At 38.2% G+C, this 23856-nt stretch overlaps 1 protein-coding gene across 4 annotated transcripts in view; it reads left to right on the forward strand.

Moving 5' to 3' along the window:
- Window positions 1-23856, forward strand: part of LOC137285205 (unconventional myosin-XV-like) — a 116593-nt gene that overhangs the window by 29963 nt on the left and 62774 nt on the right. For all 4 annotated transcript variants that reach the window (XM_067817470.1, XM_067817471.1, XM_067817468.1 and 1 more), the window contains exons 3-6: window positions 2825-2918; window positions 10366-10429; window positions 17247-17356; window positions 20786-20860. In XM_067817470.1, the coding sequence (XP_067673571.1) occupies window positions 2857-2918; window positions 10366-10429; window positions 17247-17356; window positions 20786-20860 (311 nt within the window). In that variant the 5' untranslated portion in view covers window positions 2825-2856. The remainder of the gene's footprint in view (window positions 1-2824; window positions 2919-10365; window positions 10430-17246; window positions 17357-20785; window positions 20861-23856) is intronic.

Consider the following 23856-nt stretch of genomic DNA (forward strand, 5'->3'; position numbering starts at 1 on the left):
GACAGGATCAAGGAGGACTGTCTTCATGGTTTATGCTTTTCAAAATGAATGAATGTCTATCCTGGAAGATATTTTTTTGTATTTTTTTACATTGTTTCCTAGTATCACAGTCAGGTGTAATGCTTAACAAACCCCATGAGGCATGTGGCTTGTTCTCATATGTGACTGTTGGTGCCACTGACTGAATACACTGGAAATTAAACATGCACCTCATCCAGTATTGATAAGGTGCCATTGTTCCAATGTCAGGTCTAGCTGTGTGACTATAGAAACCTGCTCCCTTGATTGTCCTCTACCCTTGTCTTGAACCATACCCTGGTATTGCACTCTAGAGAATTGTGAACTTATTGTTCCAGGCATACCTATTGACAATTTTAGTTTAAGAACTTCCTTAATCAGAGAAAAAAGAGAGAGAATGACGCTATTGATAAAATTTTGATTACTGGTAATCTTAACTGTGAGTGTAGAGATTGTAATGCAGCCAATCAGACTCTGATATTTCTGGGTAGTGATTGACACCTGTGTGATCCATGGTGCGACAGACTTGCCGGGTTGCCAGCCTGAACCCACAAGTGGTGTCAAACGTCCTGTCTGGCAAACATCCAACAGCTGTTCAATTCTACTGGATTCAAGTGTGCTGCATAAACTTAATAATGCCCACTCAATCGTACCCAATTAGGCAATATCTTGGTATATTTTAAAAATGTCTTAATCAATTTTTCCAAGATTGATGCTTTATATTCATGAAGCATGTTGATATTGTATGTTGATATTGTGATATACATGTCTCACAGGAGTGTCAACACATTTGTAGTATTAAAATGAAAACAGAATACCACACAAACATTCTTAACATGGAATACGAAGTTGAAAGAAAAATCACTTTGTCATTATGAACTCAGATGTAGGAAACTCTTCCGCCATTAACTAAAAAATTAGACATGGAATTTAATGACGTATCCAGACTGGTGGCACTTAATGCTCCACTCAGCTCACCAAATCACACATTCATATTTCAATAACAGTTGCCACCTGCATTGTTCGGATGTCTTCATGGTAATCAATATGTTCCCTTGAAACCCTGTCAGAGAGTGTGCAATGAAAGTTACATTTAAGTACATTAACATGGTACATTCTGTGTGGGTCATATTGGTGTGTAAAACTAGGTGTTACACTCTATGGCCTTTAGTGATGTTAATCAGTGATCAATGCCTCAAATGGGCAGGTTGTTTTTTGTATTGATTGTGTAGTGTGAAATGGTTACAGATATAAAGGAGGTAACATATGTTCTGGTCATAAGAAAACAGTGTGTATTCCAGGAAAGTGAAGGCAAATATTTAGATCTGTAAGAAGTCGGAGCTTTACGTAAGTGTGTTGGTGAAATGGCTTCTCAGTAATAACTGTTACAATTTAAGATGTCGTTCGGTGCAGCGGCTGAATCTGTTATACTGGAATTCTATAGCATCAAATATTATTTGTATCCTATGTATTTAAAGCATAGGTGAGTGTATGTTGTTTCGTGGCACAGGCAGGATTCACAATCACTTTATATAGTGATGATGCTGTTCAGTAATTGATTTATGAGATTATTCTGAGCCAGAGACTCACTGGCCATACTGAGCATATTACCTATATATATTTTGATGGTATAGAATAATTTCAATTATCAGATAAAGAAGTGACATGGAATGAGCTTATGAAGTCTCTAAGTAATGGTAAAGACGACACTGCAAGTTACACCAAAGCATCCATACACACCCATGCTTGTGATTAAAGGCAACTAATGGGATTGGGTGATCAGACTCACAGCTGATACATGTTATTGCATCCTACATGTACAGATCGATGCACATGATGCCAATCACTAGATTTTCTGGTCTTTATTATCTGTGTTTTTCAAGGCTGTCATCATTTTCTGAATGTGACATTAAACTACAAGACTCCTGAGTCCATGTCAGTTGCAGGAGAAAATGAAATCAGTTAGAGACAAAAGAGGACTGTGGCGAGTTGTCTCAGATTTAGAAAATCCCTCCCATGGCTAGAGGTCTAAACACCGTCTCCCACATTCCACCCTCCATGATGAGTGCAACAATAGGTATAAAATGTATCCTGCAATAGCCAGTGCCTCGCATGTTGAACAGTATAAGTGTACTATAATGATATGATATGATAGTCGTATGTACACGAAGCCAAGTCCTTGTCTGTCAATGTCTGCAGCAGGCCGTAGCCAGTACATACACAGTAAGATAATAACAGACAAAACCAGGACATATAAATGATGTATTGGCTGTTGATGTGTGTGCTTCCCATGAGATATCGGTCATATCCAACAACATGTGTAAAACAGCTGAGTTGACGCAATGGGCTGGTAACTCAGTAAGATCATTGGTATTAATGCAGATTTCATAAAATAAGAAAAATACTTTAATAAAAGTTGCCTATCTAAACATCATTTCCATCTATCAGAAAACTTCAGATAGCCAAATGAGTGAGGTATTAATGTGGCTTATTAAGAGATCTTTTTCTATTCAAACATATGTTTGAAGGTTATTCGTAACGCCCTGTTCTGTGACATATTGGTGAAATACTATTACATGTGGCATTAAGACCTCAGAAACTCTCGCACTGTCTTATTTTCAGCTGCCAAAGCACAACAGAACCTAGGTGTACAATTGGGATGTCAGTGTCCAGAGAAGCAACTAAGCTGAAGTAGCATGATTATACTAGATAAAGACTAAACAAACATGAGTTTGAGAGATCAGATTGTATGACTTCTCTCTCAACTAGTTCCTACAGACAGTCTCAAGTTTGTCCTCTGTTGCAGGTGACAAGGGAGCCCAGGCAAAGCAGACCAAGATGGCCTTTGCAGCACGGGCGAGTGAGGCAGAGGATGGGGTGGAAGACATGATCAAACTCAGGTAAACTTCCGCAGTACATCCATACAACAATACATCCATACATCAATACATCAATACATCCATACATCAAAGCATCCAGACAGCAATACATCCAGACAGCAATACATCCAGACAGCAATTCATCCAGACAGCAATACATCCAGACAGCAATACATCCAGACAGCAATACATCCAGACAGCAATTCATCCAGACAGCAATACATCCAGACAGCAATTCATCCAGACAGCAATACATCCAGACAGCAATTCATCCAGACAGCAATTCATCCAGACAGCAATTCATCCAGACAGCAATTCATCCAGACAGCAATACATCCAGACAGCAATTCATCCAGACAGCAATTCATCCAGACAGCAATTCATCCACACATCCATACAGCAATATATCAATACATCAATACATCTATACAGCAATACATCCATACAGCAATACATCTATGTTTGTAGCACTCCTGGCAGGCCGCATCATAGGACAGGAAACGTTAAACTTTCTACAAAACCTGACATTCTACTGGCCACATGACCACTGAGATATACCAACAGGTGTTAAGGCTGTATATCCCAGATCCAACAGCACTGCCGACCTACCCTGATCATATGCTGTTTGTGGGGCGGCCATGGCACCGGAATTCACATAAGCCACTGAGGTTCAAATTGGCAGACGTAGAGGACTCTAGCTGTGATAATTGTGACCTCTCAGACATGTATGATCTTGAGAGTACTTCTTTCTTCATTAGAATGGTTTTCCTAACTGACCAAGGATTTAAATCTGTTCGTCTGAATGCATGTCACAGTTTAAACATTTTCAGCAAAGTATTTTTGGGGCTGGGCAAGTCCCAGCCGTATGTGCTGCTGATGGAAAAGAGAAATAATCAAAAGTCTTACTTGTAAAAGTTTCTAAAGAGGCATGTCCTCCCTACACCACCATTTATCTAAAGGCACAATGTCATACATTTTTGAGAATATGCTATCCTATATTATATATATTGGGGTATATTCACTCAACTTCACTTCCTGTTTATGCAGTGAAATACTTATTATTTCTTACTACATGCCTAAAATGTACAATTGAAACTTGAAGCTTCAACACAAGTAACACTTGCCATATATGGAATGCCAATGATTGCTCCATACATGGAAAAGTGTCACATGCTGCATTAATTCATATTGGAATTATCAATTTAATATTGTAATCTAAATACCTATTTTTCTGTGATATGGTGTCTTCCATGTGGGCTGATAGTATTATTGAGAGAACTGCATTATTTGCTTTTAGAGAAGTGTGGTGTAATATAGTGCCTTTAAACCCAATGACTGTCTAACTCCCTCATCTCAACTGGTTTTTCTGGTTAGATCATGGAACCAAACACCTTGAGATTTGAAAGCAACATTGGCGATAATCTTGCACCACAGTCTAACATCACTGGCCTCATACCTGCTAGAGGGTGTAGTGCTGGTTGTAGGGAAATGACAGGATTAACTAGATCTTCTTATAAAGACATCAAAAGAACCTTTGGTCTCAACTAAATATTTGTTTGTAGTCCCCTCTTCAAGCGTGTCAAACATGTATTATGTCCCGTCCTTCAGCAAGACCCTGTAATGTTGGACAGTTGGCCAGTCAAGGGAAATGTTCAGTCAGCTGGAAAAATTAATGGTGTAGTTGTGTAAATGTAGGAATGTGTGTGTGTGTGTCTGTGTGTGTGTCTGTGTGTGTGTGTGTCTGTGTGTGTCTGTGTGTCTGTGTCTGTGTCTATGTGCGTGTGTGTAGTATAGATACATGTAGGCTATAGATGATAATCACAAAGAAATGTAGGCTCTAACTGTTATAGAGCCATCTTCTGTGAAGAAAAATAGTGGAGGTTGTTGAATGATACATGTTAATACTTATTGCTCGCCTGCAGTATTTTCTATTCATGTCCTGAAGCATGAAGTGATGATGGCTCATGTCACCTCCATAATCTTTTTGTTGACAAAACACCTGCCGTAACCAATTCGTAACATAGCAACACACTGCAAAAGATTATGTAGATACAACCTTCCAGAACCAAATGTTGTTGTTTTTTCAAGCAAAAAATGTATTGAATTTGTGAGGGGGCTGGGGAGACTCGGTATCAAGTAACACTGAATCAAAGTTATAGGCAAGCATCAACTTTGACATAATTCCCATAATGGTGTGGAGTCAGGACTGGTTGTCTTAGATACTTGTGTCTTCCCTATGTGAGGTACTGTAGCACCTAACTACAATGCTAAGGACTAACTGCAATGCTGAGGATATTTCAACCATGTGAGGTGCTCACCCTCCCAGTTATTGGAATAACTGCAATGCTGTGGATATTTCAACCATGTGAGGTGCTCACCCTCCCAGCTATTTGACCAACTGCAATGCTGTGGATATTTCAACTATGTGAGGTGCTCACCCTCCCAGCTATTGGACTAACTGCAATGCTGTGGATATTTCAACCATGTGAGGTGCTCACCCTTCCAGCTATTTGACCAACTGCAATGCTGTGGATATTTCAACCATGTGAGGTGCTCACCCTTCCAGCTATTTGACCAACTGCAATGCTGTGGATATTTCAACCATGTGAGGTGCTCACCCTCCCAGCTATTTGACTAACTGCAATGCTGAGGATATTTCAACCATGTGAGGTGATGGAGCATGTCCCTGTCTACCCCATGTAATCTAGGCATCAGGATACAGGTTCTGCTCTAGGGCAAATAACTGATATGGCAATACACTGGGTGAACTGGTCCAGTTTTCCTACCCTGGAGCTCTCACTGTTTTCAGTTCTTAAAGATTCATCATGATATGTTTTAAACTGAAATAAGTCCTTGATTCTAAAGTTTGGGTAGAAGTTTAATATGATTTGTCACTCTGCAAAATTTTTAAAATCCCCCCTTTGCTCAGAAGTAATTGGTAGGACCTGTATTTGAGGTTATATGGTACATCAGTGATCTACAACTGCACCAGCACGTGATATCAACCCAGGTAGTGTAATCCCCTTGGCTTTGTGCCAGGGCTGTCTCAAAAGGGAGCTATTGTATGGTCCCCGATCTCATGTCAGAGGTATTGTTAACCCAAAGGGTCAGGAAAGTGATCAAATAATGGTCTTCTTATGAGAATGCTTTTAGAACTTGTTTCCTTTTAGCAAAAATATCATTTGATCAGGGAACAATGTGACAATTTACTTGTTACTTCTGATAATGGTAGATATAGCTGACGTCAGCTCTGAAGTTGTCAACAAACAATATGGCAGACAGACAGGTATCCACTCACATGTCATGACTGCCCAGCCTTCTGCATCTGTATCTGTTTATTTATAGTCAGCATGCTATATAGATTAACCCATGAACTTTCTGTGAAAGACACAGATTATGACCCCACTGGCAGAATGAGTGACCTCAGAGCTCATGTCTTGTGTGTCTGTACCTTATGAACCCAATAAGAGATTGATTCTGACATATAGTTTCACCTGAAAATCTAAAATATGAAGTGAGCTTGTCACGTTTTGGAAGAAGGGACCCTGGCCTTGATCAAACTTCTGCAATAACTGCTTACTCCAATGTTCATGGCACAGGTGGCAAGGGCCAGGTGCTGATGCCTGCTGTCATGTCTGTTAGCCTCAAGGTTTGGGGTTCAAATCCTGACCATATCTTCTGCCCTATTTCACTAAAAATAGTGTAAAAATTGAATGATGAAGGTGTAAGGATATATTTTGAAACATTGGGATTTGGACTGTTCCGTTTGGATGACCAAGTATACAGTCTGGGTTGACAGTTTTGCCACCAGTAGGCAATATTATGGGTGTGAGAACTCACAGTAGTTCTCTTCTCATAGCTGAGAATCATCATCTTCATCTCTTGGGGCTGTTCTCCAGTGAGAACACAGTGGAATGGTTTAAACTCACTCACTATGAGGCTTAGTTCTATCTAGTGTCAACTTGTACTCCTATGCCCCCATTCAAATGGGCACCTTAAAAAAGTGGGACCTTTTACTGAATCAAGGATTAGTATCTCTGTATTTCAGGGCAAGTGGGTGAGTTGGGTTCAGGTTGTGAGCCTATTTGTAGAAAGCAGAGGCCATCTTGTACTGAGCTCTTGGACTTTTTTACACTTTGGTTGTCAATCAGCTTTATCGCTTCTCTTTATCTTTTGATTTATTTCCAGCTTGGCTGTAGTTCTTATTGATACTGTGCCTCTTTATAACACACTTTGATAGGGTACATTTTGTCCCAGTCTTCCTGGGGCATGGGACTATTTTTGTCTTCCTTCTTGTTCTGTGTGACTTTTGACTAAGATTTATGGCAGTTATTCTATTTACAAAGAAACAATGCTTTCAGGTCTGACATGAATTAAAGATTTTGACATGGTAATGTAAAAACCCAATACTGATAAAGCTATATTTTTCATTGCAAGATGTTTGTATGTCCAAACTATTTGTAATGTCCAAATGTATAAGGTACTTTGAGTGTATTTAAGTAATTCACAAAAATATATGCTAACATGAAGTGACTTTTACCCCTTTAAACTCTGTTTCCTCAGCCTGGAGCGAACACAGAGGTTGCATCATGGACTCACAGCATCAGGTGGTTTGGCTTGGTGCCTGACTCACTACCCCACTGCATGCATTGATTCTCATATTGTAAATCACTTGATTGTCTGGCCCATTTATTTATTTAACCAATTAAGACAATGGTGTGCTAGTAATAGCAATAAAGCTTGGTATTCATCTTTGTTTTGTTCTTATAACTACTATACCCCTCACAATGTTCCATTTATCTCCCATACCATGATAAACTACACAAATGCTCTTATACATGTTGTCATCATTCATGGAAATACCATGGCTTGGATCTGAGGGTGGTTCTGAGAAATGCTCATGAACAACCACGCCTTCTATTTGAGTCTGTGAAGGCAAGGTACCCCACCCATGCTGGCTTTATGTGAGAGAGTATTTTAACATGGGCTGGGTCATGGTAGGTCACACATAACGTCATGCAGCAGTCAATGTTGCCTTCGTAAGAAGTAATCACATGACAAAATAAGCATGTTACGACACTGCCCCCTCGAAGTCCACAGCAACACATCACACCCTGAGGATCAATATGCCTGCTCTTAAGTTAGGGAGGAAAACAAAAGGGGCGAGTTAAAAGAAGTTGTTAAACTTGTTCTTTGGGCTGATGACGAATGTTGTTGATATATACCACATCGATGGTGCTGTATAACAACTGTATTTCCTGATCCCCTTTTGTTTATATGTGCTTATTACCAGTCTACCTCCTCTGAGAACAGTCTGCCACAGCTGTCATCTCAGTGTTTAGTACTAACATTACGTCAAAAGGAACAATGTTTAATATCACATTAACCTTGTCAAACAGCATTGCTCGTATTGTTTGTTCCTCTTAACATTTGAACTTAATACTTTTTAAACCTTCTTTTAGAATAAGTCTGTCATGTTTGAATATGAATAGTTTCTTCCTAACAAGCATCCATGACAGTGGAATGAGCCTTCAAATTTCCTTCATAAACTGCTCATACTTTCAAAATGTACTGAGGTTAAAGTAAGCGTGGGCTAAATGGCCTATGATAGATATTTGTCTGTCTGTAAAACCAGTCTACATAATGGTTAATGCTCTTCAACATAACAATAAACTTGAACAATATTGTATCTTCCGCGATCCTATATATAAAGATGAGTTAATAGAAGTACAAACATCAAAGGGTGAAATGTAAAATCATTCCTCAAACTTTCATGTTTTAAAGGGTAGAAATAACTGTAAATGGTACACCTAAACAGTTTCAGTTGCAGGGAGAAAGAAAACTGATGTCATTTACAGGGATGTCATCTAAAGTGATGTCATTTACAGTGATATCATTACAGTGATGACATATACAGTGATATCATGTACAACAATGTCATGTGCAGTGATATCATTTACAGTGATGACATTAACTGTGATATTGTGTACAGTAATATCATGTGCAGTGATATCATTTACACTGATGTCATTTACAGTGATGTAATATACAATGATGCCATTTACAGTGATGCCATGTAAAGTGATGTCATTTACAGTGATGTCATGTACAGTGAAGTCGTGTACAGTGAAATCATTTACAGTGATGGCATGTACAGTGATGTAGTGTACAATGATGTCATTTACAGTGATGTCATGTACAGTGATGTCAATTGTACAGTGATGTCATTTACAGTAATGTCATGGATATCACATCTCACGTATGTTACATTTTCTGAGGAAGCCATTATTAGATGGTGAAAAGCAACATGTGTAAATGATTGAAACTGTCGTATCTATTGAAGATCTGTCTTTGAAATCTTCCTTCAGTAGATATTCTCCTGTATTCATTCCAGGCCTGTAGATACAAGTAAAGTGTGACAGTCTGTGTACCGTGTGTACATGGAAGTCGGAGACACTGATTGGGTAGAGCTACATGTTGTTTATACTCATCATATTGACATGCCAGTACATTCTCCACTATAACACTGGCTGACAACTGTAACTGGGATATACACACAATGTTAGGCATGCGTCTCCTCTTTCAATGAAGTAGTTAGAAAAGGTCATATAAAAAGAAATAACTTATGATCTTCAAATTAAGATGAATTCATCTGATTACATTTGAGTTGTAATATGTTTTTAGTATATCTATTAATGGATAATCACCCTTATGTCCATACATGATTTCCAAATATTATTTCAAAACTTTTGAAAATTTACATTAACTACAAGGCACATATGTATTATGTTCCTTTTGCCAAGAAAGAAGAGCTCCAGACAAAAACGCTCTGTTACTATGACTATTGCTCACATATCATTTAGTTTTTCTTTTGTCTTGTGATGATGTGTTACAGAGTTTTATGGCATAGCATTTAATGTCCATTTCATATGAACCTTCATGATTTGTTTCCATTAAGTGCATCAAACTTCAGTATGAATTCTTACAGGGACAGTTATGTCCCCATTGTCAGTTTTTAGGAACATCTATATAAAATGCTGCACTTAACTTCACAATGCTGTGTCTCTTAGGTATGCAGGAAAACAATAACTTTTAGTTCAAATCCCTGTTTGGCCCTGAGTTGTTTCAAGGTCCATCAATATCACACCACTTCACTAACACATAAACATCGAAGACCTGGGTATCACTGTGAGCATTCCGTCCACATCAAGCAGACATGCTGTCATATCACTCTTTCTCTCTCTCACTCTTTCTCTCTCACTCACTTACCGCTACCAAGAACATACAATGAGGTGTAGTCCATGCAGCATCAGAGTAGCTGCTGGTCTGCAGGCTAAGTCGGTGTGCCCCCGGTGTGTTAATGACAGGTACAATTGTTTATGATAAATATGTACTACTTGTTTGTCTCATACATCGATAAATGTTGATGTAGATTTGTTGTGTGACCCAGCTGTTGTTTACTTTGCAGTGATCTGAATGAGGACACCATCTTGAGGAACCTTAAAGTCAGATATAGCAAAGACAGAATCTATGTAAGTATCTTAGTGGTGTGCGTATGTGTTCATGTGCTTTTTGCTCACTCATGGAATATGATAATCAATAGGCCATTTACAAAATGCACAGCTCCATACAACGTATGGCTCAATTACAGTATATGAAAACACTGATGTCATAATTAGATAATATTATTTCAGGATACAAGTATGAAGGTCTTGGTTCGAATCCCTTTATGGGTATAATGTGTATACTCACTCACTCACTCACAAATGCCTCACAAACCAAGTATCCACTCAGCCTTGGTCCACTCTAACTTCATTACTTCACTTACACAGATCACTGATTCGCCCCTGAGAATGCAGAATTTGAAGGTCCAACTCCAACTGAAAATAAACATATCTGAATGTGACTCAGATACCTTTTTTCACAGCTTTGCATCAATTAGGAAGTTGAAGATATAATTAAGATGGTCTCGTCATATAATAATCACATAAATCTTTTATAACCATCTGTAACTGTAGCACGTGGATACTTCATTAATGGTAAGAATAAAAACTAAGCATTTGGCCCCTGATCAACTTCCACAAGAGAGCGATCTTGGTTTCAACAATATACAACTCAGGTGTTATGAGGTAACTGAGTGACCCATGTACCCCTGCATGAAAGAGTTAATCAACTGAGAGGGGTCATTACCCTTCAGTCTAAGTCTTGGAGACAGGTGGACACACTGACAAGCCAAGCATTGCCATGACGATAGACGGCAGGTGACTGTTGTGATTGTTTATTATTGCTATGTTATATGTGTGATTGCAGATGTCAGAACTTGTCAGTGATAGAGTGCAGCCATGTAGAAACACAATCTGTCTTTTTTGTGTCACCTGTCTTGTGGGTGGGGATGCTACAGTTGGGGAGGCCATGAGTAGGATCACAGTGGAATTTGAGGGGGAGGGGTGTACCACATCAGTGTTGTTTTTCCTTTAGAAGAATGAAACTTTTTCTATTCATTTTATGTGTGGCAAAGACCAGTGGGTAACTTCTTTTTAGAGTTGAAGTGTAGTTCACGGGTAGAATATGCATTGCAAATACACATTCAAACAGAACACGTTCCTGTTTGCCAAAACATCCTTTCCCTGTATTCATCAAAGTGAACCCAGAATGAACTTCAGTTATTGCTCGCTGTTAGTCCTTGTGGAAGAAAACAATTTTGGAAAATCATTGTAAAACTATTTTTCATGCAGACACCCAGTGACTTGTTGAAGTGTTTTGCTGAAAAGGACAGATGGGTAGTCTTCTTGTTATAGCATTCACCAATCATGCTATAGATGCTGATTCGATTCCCAACATGAGTACAATATGTGCCATAAGTCCATTCCTGGCTTCCCCCACCCTTATGTTGCTGTAATATTGCTGAAAGCAGTGTAAATCATAAACAACTTTGTCGAGACAGGTCTGTGTGTGATGTTTTGGTGCTACATCTATCCTGTAGCATGTACAACATGTTTGAACCTATAAGACAGTGTTATGTCACTGTACCTACACCGAATACTAACTGCAAGAAATATGATCATGATATGGTTAGGCAATAATGTGTAATCAGATATCATGGTTCACTCTGAGAACATGCAGCAGTGTTAGCTTTTCACAAAGATAATGCAGAGGAAAGATTTATGAAGATTACCAACACTTCCATTTCATCCCTGAAAACTTGCCACCAAGATCTAGGGGTAGCTGAGTGGTTTAAGCATTTGCTCTTCATGCTAAGAACCCAAGTTTGATTCCACACATGGGTATGACATAAGAAGCCCATTTCCTAAGTGTTCCCCCGCTGTGATATTGCTGGAATATTGCTATTCACTCGCTCACTGTTACCCTGCCTGTATCCGGATTGAACATGGTCTTTGGGTTCGAGTTGATACACTTGTCTGAGTGAGGCATCCATGTTATACCGTGGCATTGTGTTCCGTTGTGTGAACGTACCAATAAAATATAATGTAAAACCTATACACTGACACACAAGCAATCATGCATGCCTGCATGTCTTCATGTAAGTATAGTAATCTAGGCTACAACCTAAAGGTGCCTTTCATCTCATGTCATACTTGCACACTATGTAGGGACATATTAAACAAGAAGTCTGTATATTCATTGAGCTCTGTGTGTTGTGGAGCAGTAGCATACCTGGCAGGCATCTGACCGTGACCCAGTGTCTGAGTTCAGCGTTAAACATCGGCAGCCATTATTGTTTTGTCACGCAGGATTACCTGCCTCCAGGCCTAATGCTTGCTTCCCATGCTGTGATGATACATGTTAGTCCCATATGTAAATAAGCTTTAAAAAAAATAATTAAAATTGTTCCTGTCAACCACAATCATTGTGGTGAACAGTAGGTGGAATGATAATGTACTTTGATGCATCATCAGGATAAGTGAGACCTTAAAGTCACTTATGTCATGAATAAATGTTAAGGTATGCTTATGTACATAGCAGAATTAACACCATAAGGGCTCTTGATTCCATTAGTTAGTGTGCAAAACATTAGCTTTTATGTAAAATAGTTGGTTTGAAAAGAAAATTTCAGATTAGAACAGCTACTAATTAATAGAAAATGGTAAAACATGAGAGGATTTTGAACAGAACTGATAACTTTGCTTAGTTAGGGAGAGTTTCATGTATACTATGCGACATCTCCATTTATACTACATATATCTATCATGAGCTGGGTGGAACGTTAGCCTAGTGGTTAAAGCATTCAGTTATCATGCAGGAAACTTGAGTTCAGTTCTGTACATGTGTGAAACCCAATTCTGATGTTCCCTTCCATGATATTGCTAGAATATTATTAAAAGTGGTATAAAACTATACTCATTCACTTACTCACTCATGAACTGCTGTGATGACATCTGTAGTTATTTTTCATTTGACCTAATTGAAAAAGAGATTCAGACCAAATGTATTTTGTTTTCTAATTTCTATCACTCTCACTTTGTTTTGTTGCTGTTTGAAGTGATCAGAACTTCACATGCCATGTGCCAGAGTTATTGATGCAGTGTTATCAATTAATGAATGGCTAACAAACCATTCCTTGGGGATGATAAATGGATGTAGCTGCTTGCATGTAACCATTTCTGATGGATGGAAGCTATTTTTGTGTCTGGTTGTATCTCCCAAGATACTCCAGGGACAATCCATGTTGTGGATGTGCTGGCACTGTATCCTGAAACATGTCATAAAGATGGCATTAAGATGACAATTTCAGAGACTTCAGTTTTCAGATAGATATACTTATTGGGTGAGATGTTCACTCCTTCACATTTAGAATTACAAAGAAACTATAAATGTGAATGCATCTAATCTTAGGTCTTAAGCACCTCTCCTTGCAAGGAGCAATTACTAATTATGAAATGAGACTTGATATAATTATTTGTAAAATCAGCAAAAGGTTAACTGTCAACTAGTTATAATGACCTTTGGTTTTTTCATGAATATAAAAATTGAAAACCCATGTGTGTACTAGTCAAAAGTTTGTTTTACCTTAAAACTTCAACTATTAGTTATCAACTCTTTTGTGCAGTATAGATACTAGGATAGTTGGAAGACTTGGACACTCTGACTCACTGACCACTAAGATTGACAATATAGAGGTCCCAACGAGGACCACAGTTGATGACAATACGCTAATAGGAAATCAGTATTTCGTGTCACACATGTTTGCTGTAAGGGCACCTGTAGCTGACTGTCATGTCAGGCTTATCATCAGAATTGAAGTTGTCATACAGTAGTACAGGTGATGTGGCTTCACATGTAAGTCTGGGTCTCCAGAGATTGCATCGAATCTGCCCCCACTTATTTTGGACTAGATAACTCTAAACTAAACAACTGTACAGTGTTGTCATAGAGAGGATACTTAGTATAGTTTCCTTTACTTAACACACCTAGTCCATCTAGTCACCTCTCACAGTTGTTTTCTGCTTGTCCCAAGTCGTGGCTTCATTGATCTTGTGGTCATTCTGTGTGATAGGTCATCATATCCCAGTGACATAGATCAATGCTTATGTCAGTCACTGGATTACCTCAATTAATAGGATTTACAACCAGTCATCTTGAATAATGCTGAGTGTCACAAATAAAGATATCAGGTTTAACATGTAAACTGTTCATGATGAGCTGAACTTCACTATGCAGTACAGTTGTGCAGCAATCACATTTACATATTCAGTTTGAACTTGATGACTTCAGTGAATGACCTTGAAATAGCACTGACAGTTTCAACAAGTGCACCTTTTAGTCAAGTCATAAACACTGCATAGTCTTCCTGAATAGAGTCATGTATTGTTAGTGATTACAATTAAATGCAGATAAATGCAGAATGTATGTTATAGCATCCCTGTTGTCCCTATGGTGGGGTGCTCTAGGAATACATGTCCATGTATATTTCATTAGACCTCCGGAGGTAGCAGTGTCACCTGGTACATGTTGACTGCACCGGTTCCTTGTCAGCTGGATGTGTACCTATTGTAGTACACCAGGTACACTGGAGAAATACAAGACTTAATTATGTGTACGTATATATAACACAACCAGGTGGATATTGTCTGTCACAGTGGATAGTGGTGACGTTTTTGTTGTTGCCCTCTATATACATGGTCGGTATCTAGGTAAATTACTGTTCATCTCTTTGACTTTAGTTTTGTGCAGAAGAAATCAAAGTTCTGAGCTTGTAATGGTTAGACATTAAAATTGGTGTGATGTGAGGAGGTTAACAAGTCCCTACCTACCTACCTACCTACCTACCTACCTACCTACCTACCTACCTACCTACCTACCTACCTACCTACCTACCTACCTATGACTGACTTCAAAGTCTATCAAACAGTCCAAATTTTAATTCCTTTACAAGCAAAGAAACCCAGTGAAGATATTAATCATGTTTAGTTTGTCCTAAACTCCATTGTTTCTGACTGTTGCATAAAACAACATCGCTGCCAACCAACTGCAGATCCTGGCAATGTCCCCAATCATCATGCCAGTCAGTGGGAAAAATATTTCTGATGATTTACTTCCAAATCCTCTCAAAATTAATCCCTATGTTTCTGTTCCTTCCACATCACCTTCCAGAGGGTGGAGAATCATCAGCATTCTTTCTACACACTGTGGTTGGGGCGTCACCTGCCCCTACTGCTGATATTGACATAACAATTGTCTGCAGGAGCCCTGTTGTTTATACTGAGCGAAGATAATTGTGTGTAAATGCTACATGGTATTTCAATTAACATTTCAGGTTGTTTGAGAATATAATAAAAAGGTAATGTTTAATATCCTGGAATGTACCATGAAACTTACTTCAGTGCTGCAAATCCCATGGCATTAATGTTATTGAGATCAGATGGTGTTGATGCTACGGATTAAAGATAACACTTCCAGAGAATTAAAGGCCGTAATCCCCACACAGGGGTTATAACACCTGAATACCCCCATACATACAGGCAATGGAGGTAGCCAGAGTCTGGGAACAATGCCTCTGCATGATGCCTCCAAGTCTGTGTACTTTATTCAGTACAGATGTAGGCCATCAGCTCTTTATCCTGTAAGATGTATTTTAGGTAGGATTTTATTTAATTGTTTGTGAAAGTAGTATGCAATAAAATATTCTGCTCCAATAGTAAAGTTGAGAGTATGGTCCATGAACCCCTATTACCTGACCCTACCTTAATAATAGAGTTGACTACAAAATATTTTATTGGCAATCGTTTTACATGAGCCCAAGCAAAAGCGATTCAGGTACAGAAATATAATCATCTGACCATGCATACACTGAGCTTGACTGAAGTTTTCTATTTATTCAAACATATTAAAGTCAAAAGAAATGTTCAGTTTAGAAAGAAATGCAATCTTTAGCAACTTGTGTGTAGTGAATGCATTAAGTTTTGTTGTGTCAATGTACCTGGTAACTAAGCCCAGGTGTTACTGAGGGTGCCCTGTGGATACCCGTTTCCTGTTCAGGACCTACTAAACCTGACTACCTGAGTCACTCATTTAGCTCCAGCAAACAGTTTATCCCCATATGAAGTGTTAGGTCGGCTTCTCAAAGATACGAGTAGCTGCAACCTTGTTTATGCTGCAGAACTCAAGCATTCACCCTTTCAAAGAGCACCTGCACAGCAGATACTACTCTTGTTTAGCAGAGATGGACTTTCTATTGTGGAACCTTTTCCATTAGCAAAATATATAGTTATAATCACCCCCTGACAATGTCACCTTTGATTGCCAGTTTGAGAGTTGAATTACCACTGCTTTTGACAGATATTTTCATGTGTTGCATCAACTCTTAATATCCAGTCTGATATCTCAGATCCTCATTTCCTCAGTTTGAGATATTGGCTGTTACTACTTATGTATCAGTGGTGTCCAACAAATACTGTAATTATTGCTCTTTGTCCCTCATCAAGACTTGTTCTCCCAGCGTGAAGATGTCAGTCCCAGTTGGGTCATTCACAGACATCTTAAACATTCCTCACAGGGACACAATCATGAAATAGCATGAACCGTCAAGCCAAAAATATCCAATAAGTGAAAAATTATGGTTAAACATTAAAACATTTAACATGAACATTGGCTTGAACATTGTATATTAACTTCAGGTTAAACAATTCCATGGCTTGTTTCTCAAAACCTTTGCCTCATATGACCGATAGACTGACATACGTCATGTCATTGGAACATACACAACAGTTCAAGTTGCGCTATGATAACACAGTCATACAAGCATACCTCCATGGTTTGGTCATGTAGACCATCCATCATCATGTTATCCCCTTTCTTTCACTCACTCACTCACTCTGTGTCGTGTTTCAGACCTATGTCGGCAGTATCCTGGTCGCGGTCAATCCATACCGGATGTTCAGCATCTATGGACTGGACATGGTCAAGAAGTATGAAGGACAAGCACTCGGAGCCCTCCCACCGTGAGTATAAACTGAACTACTGTAACCATGGTAACATTCTTGCATCAACAATACTGAACTATTCTGTACCTTGAGATTTGAGACAACATACCTAAGTCTGGTGTCAGTGTCTCTTTTACGTATCACAACATGACAGGGTCTTAATTCCACCAAATGATAACAGTGTTGAGATTAGGCACGCATTGCGTTAGGTTCTCATTTCTGACCTGGGTAGGCCAGTTTGAAGTCACACCCAAGTGACATAGACTGTCACTATCAAGCACCAGGTTTACGTCCTTTGATAATCCCCAGGGAGTTGAAAATAGAGACTGTATCAGCACTGATCTTTGATCTGAGCATTGTGTTAAAATAGTTCTGTACTATTGCTCAGGTCATCATCACGATTTGATATGATGGATATATCACTGAAAGCTGTGTGAAACATGTAGATATTACTTTTTGAGTTTGACTGGTTGGTCATGAATCAGGGGCTGGCAGAAGGGAAGTCTACTCTCACTTTTATAGCAGTTTTATTTCCCAGTAGTAATCCCATAAGTCTAATATGTAATAAACAGTCACTGGCTTTGTATCATAAATATTGTTATAGGGCTCACAATTATGTTTTGTGCCAAAGTTTAGTCTTATACAGATTAGAAATGCGGAACCAAGGTCAGGGCATAGTTCATTTGGAATCTTCCAGAAAAGTCTTCAAAACACATACAACCATATCAAAAATTCAAAGATTTCATGATCCTCATATTGTTCAACACCTGCTTTTCTGTAAGGTAGTTTAATGGTCAAAGTGTTTGCTTATCCCACCATATGCCCAGGTTTGACACCTTTCATGGGTAGTCTGTGAAGCTCATATCTGTTGTCTTCCACCTTGGTATTTGTTGGATACTACTAAAGACATAAAATGGTATTCAGTCACTCATTTTAACACTGTAATACATGTCCACATTAGTGTGGCTTTTCCAAAGATTGTCTGATTAAATGGAGCAACAATCTAAAACAGCAAAGTCAACATTGATAGTTAGTTTCATATCAGCAATAAATGCTTCTCACCATTTTATCAAACCAATGCAAAATCCCAAATCTTCAGCTTTTAAATCCATAAAAAATGTCACTGGCTCTTGATGTTCACTGGAGAATTTGTGAGATGAGTGACATCAGTCGTGGGACCATGTTGGGAAATACCGCAACAATGCTGGTCAAGCCAAGCCACACTGAACCAGTTACTGTTGATGAGCAACAAACTCTAAGGGATTACCTGTTTTGTACGAACATTGCTAAATAACACGCGTGCCACAAGGAGCCATTGAAACTAGTTTACACTTCCAAATGTTAAACAAATTTACACTAACAAACAAGTTCAAGTGAAGTTGGTTTTATTTGTTTGCATGGATGGGGCAAATTTAGCCTGACAATCCATTCTCTCACTTGCCGATGTTTTCCGTGAGATTACGGAAGGACATGTAGCAAATACGCCATTAGCAAGTTCAGTTTTTACTTCCTTTCAGGAGAGTTTGCGAAGAGTCAAGGTTCAAATCAAATTACAGTTGTAGGCACTATATAGATTTCTCTCAAAAAGCACAGACCTGTTTTTATTTTCAGTTGGGAGGGAAATATTATGTCAGATTCTTTCTTGTTCTGTATACTTTAGTCAAAAAAACTCTTTTAAGGAAACCCTATTAAGGAAACCCTATTAAGACCAGGTTGATACTTGTACCATGTCTTGATGTGTTGACTGACATATTGCAACAAAATGTTAAGTAGGTTTACTTACAGAAAGAATATTTCTCTCTATTTTTTGGTCAGTTATCTGAAACTTTACACTAATTACCTTGACTTTAAGTAACATAATAAGTTTATGAGAATATGATTATATCCATCAACTTTATTCCGTATTTTAGGCAACATGGCCCATAGTACAGTTGTATTATGAGGTATACAGTTATGTTCACATGACCAATGTTGTATTAAGAAGATCTTAAGCTACATATTTTTAACAGATATATAGATGTTAGATTTACATTTACATCAGGTGTGTTGAATACTTGTTGCAATTTTAATCTAACATTGCAGTATTTTTTGATGGACAAAAAATATTCATTATGGAGCAGAGCATATCTATCACAGATGAAGAAAACATGGTATTCGTTTTCCACAACGTTCATATCACAGACATATATAACAAATCGATTCTGTGTCGGATTTATCACTCACTTTCTTTTCCAATTGTTGGTTAACCCTGAAATCATGAAGAGATATACGAAATTTACACATTGATCCGACTGAGTTTCTATTTTCAAGTTTAGATGTATATGTTTCACACTGGAATAAGTTCTTAATACCAGAATAGTGTGATAAATATGATGATGATTCAATATTCTGCTGCCAGGACTGAATGTACATATCAATCAGACGTCTTTTAAATATGGATACAAAAACAGTGGCATCCCCAAAAATCTTGCATAATCCATGCATAGCTAAACCCACTTTGCGCATAAATTCTCATGAACATGAGAAACTCAGTTAATTTTACCTTGTTCGTCATGTAATTTATGCATTTCATAACAATGTAAAGGGTAAGGTGAAACATTCATTCTTAATAACTTAATCCAATATTTTATGACTTTTTTTTTTATCTGGGTTGTTATGAATAAACAGTATCGTCTGGTTTCTCCAAGAATACCTTTGTTTGCTGCATATTTACCCACTCCTAGAAATCTTCTCCTAAAGATAAGAATATAATTGATTAGCTGCTGTGGACTGAATTCAACCTTTGAAGCTATGAATGGTTCAGTACTAGGATTCCTCATGGCAGTGTGATCATTTACATGATGAAAAGCCCAGAAACGTTGTGTTTACAGAAAGGAAGAAGTTGACATCCATAATATTGGTCTCATAAAATGATCACAGTATTTAACTCTGAACCTGGAAACAGGCATATTCTTTGTGTCTAGTAACAGCTTGACATGGAAGTATGGAGGGACACAGTAGCTTCTGAGGATGTATTGTGTTCATGAGTTACAAGAGATCACCATGTCATCACAGTGTTTTTGAATCCTCAGCAGACACCCACGGCCATATAAATGGGATATTGCTGAGTGCAGGATTTGTTCTGCAAGTTGTAAAATATTGTTGGTCAGGGATTTTTCCAGATAAGTGTCCTTTACAGTAAAATTGGAAATAGTTGTTAAATTGCATAACATTTGCATTTTCCTCTCATTAGATATTTTTTATTAAATTTGAACATTGGGTTTGAAGCAGTAATGCTAATTTATGTGTTTATGCCTTGTCTACATTAGCAGTGAAATTAAGTCAACTTACAAAGCCAGAAATCAGGTGAACCACAGCAGAATGAACTAGGAATGGGTGTACAGTATATGCAGGTATCACTATGCCCATGAGGAATAAACCCACTGAAACTGAGGCACTATGTTTCAGGCACCTGTTTGCTGTGGGCAGCACGTCTTACTGTAAGATGATCAAGGACAGTGAGAACCAGGTTATTGTCATCAGGTAAGAAGATACATAGTCATAAACAATCGTCGCATCACATGCCAACATCAACATCAAACATGTTTTCTTACAACTGCAAAAGCTCTTTACATCAGTGCCACAAATCCTGCAGTTTGGCTGTCATCACACTATACAAAATTGTCAGTATTTTAGCAGAAGTCCTCTTCAGTGTCAACTATCCATAATTTGTTTATGCATTATCCTGCAACCCACGCCTCATGACAAGGAAAGTCTCAAGTCTTTCTTGTGTGTGTGTGTTGGCATTAGCTTACAGAGTGGTCAGAAAAAATTGCAAATCTATAAAATGTTACATTCTTTGATAACTTTTTAATAATCCGGTAACTGAATTGTCAAACCATTTACAAAAGTAGAATAAGAACAATCTAGTGTGTTTCTATTTGTCCACATGCTGGCTTTTTATAGACCCCGTGAACTACAAATATCAGTCCAGAAAGTAACTGTTAACTTTCTGCTTGATAATTCAACAAATATCACTGAAAAAAACACATGCTAATACATGATCTTTTAATACATTAAACTTTTTCCCTCTAAACAAACAAATCATAAATAAAATCATAGAAAACTATAAAAAGTCCTCGATCTTCATAAAAATAAATCCAGCTTCCTCAAGTTAGCTGGCTTGAAAGAAATCCATATACTGTCTAAAACACTGATATGAGTTAATGAAGACAAGATAAAATGGGTGAGTTCCCCACCCAATTCCCTTTATAAGTTTCACATTACAGGTCAGGGTTGTAAGGGTGAGCCCGACAATATGACAGAAATAAATAGGTGAAGTTCAAACAGGTGCTAATCAGCTTAGGTGTCTTGGTTTCAAACTGTACATGTTGAGAACAACAGATGTTGGAGAGTACACACCATCGGAAAAGAGTGTCAACAGCACCACAGCGGCACCCTGCAACACTGGTGGCACAGAGAGGCTGGACAACTCCTTGCAGGTCATTGTGGAGTCATTCACTATTCCCGACATTATTGGCCAATAAAAACATAAGGATTATTATTTTTTTATTTTTTTATTATTATTATTTTTATTTTTTTTATTATTATTATTATTATTTTTTTTTAATGAAAAATACTTCCATAAAACAGATCCATAAAACAAGAAATAAACCTGGTCTGATGTTATTAAACTTTTTGTCTTAGTATTATCCAGTATATTTACAGAATTATTTTCATTTTTGAACTGTTGTGGAATTAGTTTTCGTTATAAGTGTAAACACTGATCTATAATTGACTTGACAAAATAACAGTTATTATTGCTTTGATGTGCACATTATCAATGAAACATTGTGTGTGAATGCATAGCAGACAGTACTGTAGAAGTATCACATACCTTGTGTTAAACACTTCCCCCAGCACAGTCTATGCAATCAATAGACATTGGGTGTTTCGTAACATTGCCTGACACCATATCTTTTCTCCTGTTCTGGGAAGACCTGTTGAGTCATTTTACTTGGTATCTGAAAAAATTCAAAATAAACTGTGTCATACCCTGAAGCTGGAGGTATTTACATGCACCTGACCTTGTTTGTGTCTGTGAATGGATAGAGATGCCTCTCCAGGGATGTTAACCCTATTTAGTTACCTAATGCATTCAAGGGTGACTAACATTCACATTAAGATTTTAAAGCCATGTGTGTAGAGAGTAACTTGGGTAACTGCAACTGAGGGATGCTTCATCAGTGTAATGCTGGGGTATATTCTTGGTATTCAGGGGCTGTTGAGGGAGTCTGAGAAGGCATATGGTAGGATTACAGTACAGCAAATGCTGATACAGGATTTACGTAGGTGTGGGGTGCACAGGTTCATGTATTCTAGGGTGGAGGAGAGGGGTGGTATGTTTGGGACATTGCTTCTAGATCAGTGTGTATTCTAGGGTGGAGGAGAGGGGTGGTATGTTTGGGACATTGCTTCTAGATCAGTGTGGATTCGAGGGTGGAGGAGAGGAGTGGTATGTTTGGGACATTGTTTCTGGATTCTGGATGCTAGGCAGCCAGATTTGTTTCATGAAAAATGTGCTTCGTTTGGGTTTGAAAATGAGCACTTGAGACAATTAAAGGATTATGGGATTTAGAGTTATTTTATCACCCAGACAAAGACTAGCAGATGGTAAGTAGTATATACAATGGGGGTTCTGGTTGCCCTACATGGTATATGGGTCATATCACCCTGGTACACTGGCGCAGACAAGATTCAAGGAACAGCATGGATAGAAGTGTAAGGCTTATGCTTGACAGCGCTTCTAAAGGGTTCCCAGCATGCAACATCAGGACAAGGAAGAAATGTCGTGAATTAACAAACAACACAAGTTGGAAGTATAGTGCAGTTCTTACTCATGGGAGTTCAAAGGAAGGGAGATAACTCCTTTCTTGAGTAAATAGTGTTGTGTAAGAGTAAACAATCCCCTCATAACAGAGAGATTAACTGTATGAATGCTGTTAGTCTGTCCACTGGTCAAGCAGGTTTTTCTTTACCATGCAGGTGGACCTGATCTAGGTCAAATTAGTATCTCAATACTGTGTGTGTTCGATCGATTTACAATATTGATAATGATTTTCAGATTGACAAGATCTGTATTATGGCCACATCTTTCTAGAAATTCCAGCATTCTAGCATTGATAGCACTACTCTTGTTAAACGAAAACATTACCATGTATGATAAAGCAGAAGTAAATCCTGATGGAAGAGTCATCAGATTAGAAAGGCAGTGTATTACCATCTTCACAAATGTATTGTATAAATCATTAAGCTTGGCTTACCTCCCTGCTGGGACATGGTGTAGTCGAGGATGGGGATGAAGTTTGTCACAGTCTAGTAGTCACCTGCTCCATAGTGCAACATTGTGTGACATCTTGTCATTATTCAGAATAAATCTCTTGAAAATAGACTGCCTATTGTTGCAGTGTGCTGGGACAGATTCTTCAAGAATACATAGTGCAGCTTATCTATATTTGTAGGGGATTAGGTTATTTTGA

Source organism: Haliotis asinina, chromosome 5 (genome assembly GCF_037392515.1).
Source record: "Haliotis asinina isolate JCU_RB_2024 chromosome 5, JCU_Hal_asi_v2, whole genome shotgun sequence".
Taxonomy (NCBI): Eukaryota; Metazoa; Mollusca; class Gastropoda; order Lepetellida; family Haliotidae; genus Haliotis; species Haliotis asinina.